The sequence below is a fragment of the Saccostrea echinata genome, unplaced genomic scaffold, assembly GCF_033153115.1.
Source record: "Saccostrea echinata isolate AGI-Se365-2 ecotype Australia unplaced genomic scaffold, CSIRO_AGI_Sech_v1 ptg000024l, whole genome shotgun sequence".
NCBI classification, from domain to species: domain Eukaryota; kingdom Metazoa; phylum Mollusca; class Bivalvia; order Ostreida; family Ostreidae; genus Saccostrea; species Saccostrea echinata.
The window spans coordinates 815112-818993 of record NW_026889773.1 but is presented as its reverse complement, the minus strand read 5'-3'; the positions used below and the strand labels follow the sequence as shown (position 1 = coordinate 818993).

The 3882-nt window shown below is 33.2% G+C and overlaps 1 protein-coding gene across 1 annotated transcript; it reads left to right on the top strand.

The window, feature by feature from the left end:
• The first annotated feature begins 121 nt into the window (after window positions 1-121).
• On the top strand, window positions 122-3361 carry LOC133191679 (GTPase IMAP family member 4-like). The gene is made up of 2 exons (XM_061327411.1): window positions 122-174; window positions 2429-3361. Exons 1-2 carry the CDS (start codon window positions 144-146, stop codon window positions 3241-3243), a joined length of 846 nt encoding a protein of 281 aa, XP_061183395.1. The 5' UTR covers window positions 122-143; the 3' UTR covers window positions 3244-3361.
• Window positions 3362-3882: the final 521 nt, after the last annotated feature.

Below are 3882 nucleotides of genomic sequence, written 5' to 3'. Positions count from 1 at the left end.
ATAAGTTGAGCAACATTGTGCATCCTGTGTTAGCGTATTTTATGCCCTTCGGATAACCTGTAACCAGGCAGAGGCAGTTATTTGATTTCAATTCATTTTAAATTCTTCTGTTAGAAATAAGTTTTGTCTATTCATGCAGTAGCATGTCCTCATTTCAGCAACAGAATGAAGCAGGTTTGTTTTTTATGATATTATATATGATGAACGATTTCTTATTTTATTTGTTTTTATACAATGTATATTCTTTTTTAGTGCTTGCTTCTATTTTTTTTCTTTCTTTGATTTACATCCAACAGGTTTTTAAAAAGACATATACTGTATGTATACACATGAACCTCATTATAGAAAACTCTCTTTTCATGTATCAGTGCAACGCAAACGTGACGTCATAGAGTGATAAGCAAAACAAAAAGCATAGAATGAAAATTTGCTTTGCATTGTGTATAGAGGCACTTGACGTTGAATAAAAAATTCCATACTATTATAATAACGTCTTTATTATAATATGGATTTTTTATGAATAAAGAAAAATGTATAAAAAGTTAACTGTCCTTTGTTGTGTCATAATGAAAAAAGGGAAGGTAACAATTTCATAAATCCTGTAACAATACAAATCCTGAACAAAATTAGGAAAAAAGTGGACTCACTGGAAACTTTGATTTTGTCCCAATTTTAACGCACTTTGAAATTCTTTTTCAAAGTGCGTAATTTTGTCAAAGTGCGTTGCTATAATGCAGTCAATTTTGTCTTATACTTATGGACAGGAGGCTGGATTGACTGTTAATAGTTGCTACTGGGTTGTATGAATATCCAGACTTGTATCATGTTGTAAATTTTGAATTTACATGGTATGTCATTGATATACTTTCTCTCAAGAAATTTGAGAATATATATGAAATAGATGAAAAAATTGAAATAAACTTTCTTGAAAAAAAATATTATGCACCCTGTTATATTAAAGAGAGGCCCTGGGACCATATCGCTGATCTATGCAACAATAGACAGCTATATTTGGCCAAAGTAACTTTACAAAATCAAATACAACACAAAACAAAATTGTTTGAAATGCATAAATAATAATTCTTTATACATGTACCTCTTAATACTAATCTACGGAAGCCGGTAGGTGCCAGGTAGAAAAATATTTTATCTGGCGGCCGCCAGATCTTTTTATCTGGCGACCGGCAGAAAATTATTTGGCGGCCGCCAGATAAAATATTTTTTCTACCTGGCACCAACCGGCTTCAAATAACCTAGCTTTAAAAAAGAGCCATTTTTTCATGCTTATCAAATAACTATTAAAAAACCATCATATTATGCAGGAAAATTATTTGTAATGAGCTTACAAACTTGGACCCCATTTTCTTGCATTTCTCGTATATGTAGCCCTTAAGGTCATGTTTAAAAAAAAGAACTTGAAAATTTCAAATACAGCAAAAAGGTATAAGGAAGTCCTTAGTGCATATTGAGTTTTAGTTGTTTTAAAATTGAAAGTCCATTAATGTTCATTAATTGTCATCATACCTACATTAGGCGTCGGAACGGGGGGGGGGGGGGGGGGGCTATGGGGCTTAGCCCCCCCAAAGCTTTTTTTGCATAGAAAGGAATAATATAGGTATTTGCTAGAATATTGCATGACCAATCCGTGCACATTTTTTTTTTCAAACTGCGGTCGATATTAACGCAATTTGAAAAGAATTAATTTTTTTTTCAAAATGCGTTAACTTTGTCCCAAATTTAACGCATTTTGAAAAAATTTTCAAATATCTGAACGTAACTGAATCGCATACCATGGTTAATCTCATACGGGAGTAGAAGGATATCTGGTTTATCTATCAATCTAGCTGTCTTTCTGTGAATAATTTGTCCCTTGAGCTCTTGAATGGAATGACTTCTAACTTGAGTATGTATTTGTCGATGATCTAAGGGTGTGTTATGGTAAGACTCAGGTCATACATGTATCTCGAAAAATACTACTACACAATTTGATAGTGAAAGTAGGAATATGTTGCAACGCTTCCATTTTGTTGTTTATGACTTTAACATTTGTCATGACTTCAACTCAAAGTTATAAAGGTCATTGTCACCGGGCATTGAGATATATTAAAATTGTGTCCAGGCAAAAACCTTTAAAATCCTTGGTTGGTAGATATTCAAACCTGAGTTTGTGTTACTGATAAGTCAGAGGTGTGTCATATTATTAACTGAATTCATACATCAAAGATCATGGTCTTGACTCTTGATCATATCTCAAAAGGTCAGAATCATGTCATAAAGGTTATTCAATCCTGGGCAAGTGTGTTTTTGGGAAGGGAGAGACATCTGTTTTTTTTTTTTTTTTCAAAAACAGCTAGTTTATGTATCCTATATCTCATTCAGAATTATTCCAAAGAATGTGCACTAAATTAACAATTCTTATTTATTTTAGAGAGTTCAGAAGCACAAGTTGCAAAATCTGAAGCAATACCAGAACATCTACAAGAAAGACGAGTCATCCTTATCGGAAAAATTGGAGCAGGTAAGAGCCATACCGGAAACGGAATATTAGGAAAACAGGTCTTCGAAAGTAAAAGATGTTGGTCATCTGTCACAAGGAAATGTGAATATGGTGTAGGGGTCAGAAATGGCTTTCTGTATCGAATATATGATACACCAGGAATGAATTCACCCAAAGATGTGGGAGAAGACGTAGAAACAGATATCAAACGATGTTTGTATTGCACATCTCCAGGATTTCATGCTATTGTTTTGGTTTTATCAGCAGCAGAACGAATAACAGCGGAAGATGTGAAAATGCTGAAACTTCTGGATAAACTGTTAGGAGAAAGTGCGTTTACGTATATGATCCTTGTTTTTTCAAAGTTAGAAAATGACGACATTCCACTAAAGGAAATGATGGCAGAGTCCACAGAAGTTGTTAAATTGAACGTAAAATGCAGTCGTAGATACGTCATATTTGGGGACAATAAAAAGGAAATACCTTCTGAATGTGTTAAAAAATTTGACGAAGTGCTTACAAACCTAATAAAGGAAAATTCTAGACGGGGAAAAGAATACTACACACATGATTACTACAAGAACGCAATCAGAATTCTTGAAAAAGATAAAAAAGATTACATGAAAGAAAATCCAGAAGTACCAGAGAGTGAAGCAATGGAAACAGTGAGAAATAGGGCGGCTGAGGGCTTGTCTCCGCGGGATGAAGAATTAAAAGGTTTAAAAAACTGTTGTGTCATCTCGTGAAATTGATTATGAATTGATATTATTTTACTTAATTTTTAAGTTAATGGAATTACAAGCGTAACTCTGGTTTTAGTACTGTCAGATTATAAGGACACAAGAAGAGCTGTAAAAAAGGAGAGAGATGTATATTGATGTTTTACTTGTATTGTTAATTTCTGCAATAAAATATTATGCAAAAAGGACATATTACTTTAAAACTATACAAGCATCATTATGTTCTCCTTCGTTTCACTCACCCGAACATAAAATATTTCTATTCTAAGTATCTTAGAGAATAAACAACAGAACACAGATATAAAATGTGTTGAGCGCCTATCAACCAGTTTATTCGCCAAATGTGTACATAAACACACAAATTTAATTAGCGATGCACTGGATGTAGACCCCAAGTATATCCAATTTCAATGTAACATGTCATAATTATACATCATTTTATCAATAATTTTTTAAAAAGTGTTCAAAACCGGTTGATTAAATGCTCGTCGATGACCACTTTATGCCGGACCAACACTATATATACTATGACCTAACACCTACCCTTCAATGTACTTGCGCGTATTAAAATAATTCAAACAAATACAACTAAAAGAAATTGATTTAATTGACCGATTCTTTTGGTAAAGTTTATTTGTTCGCCTC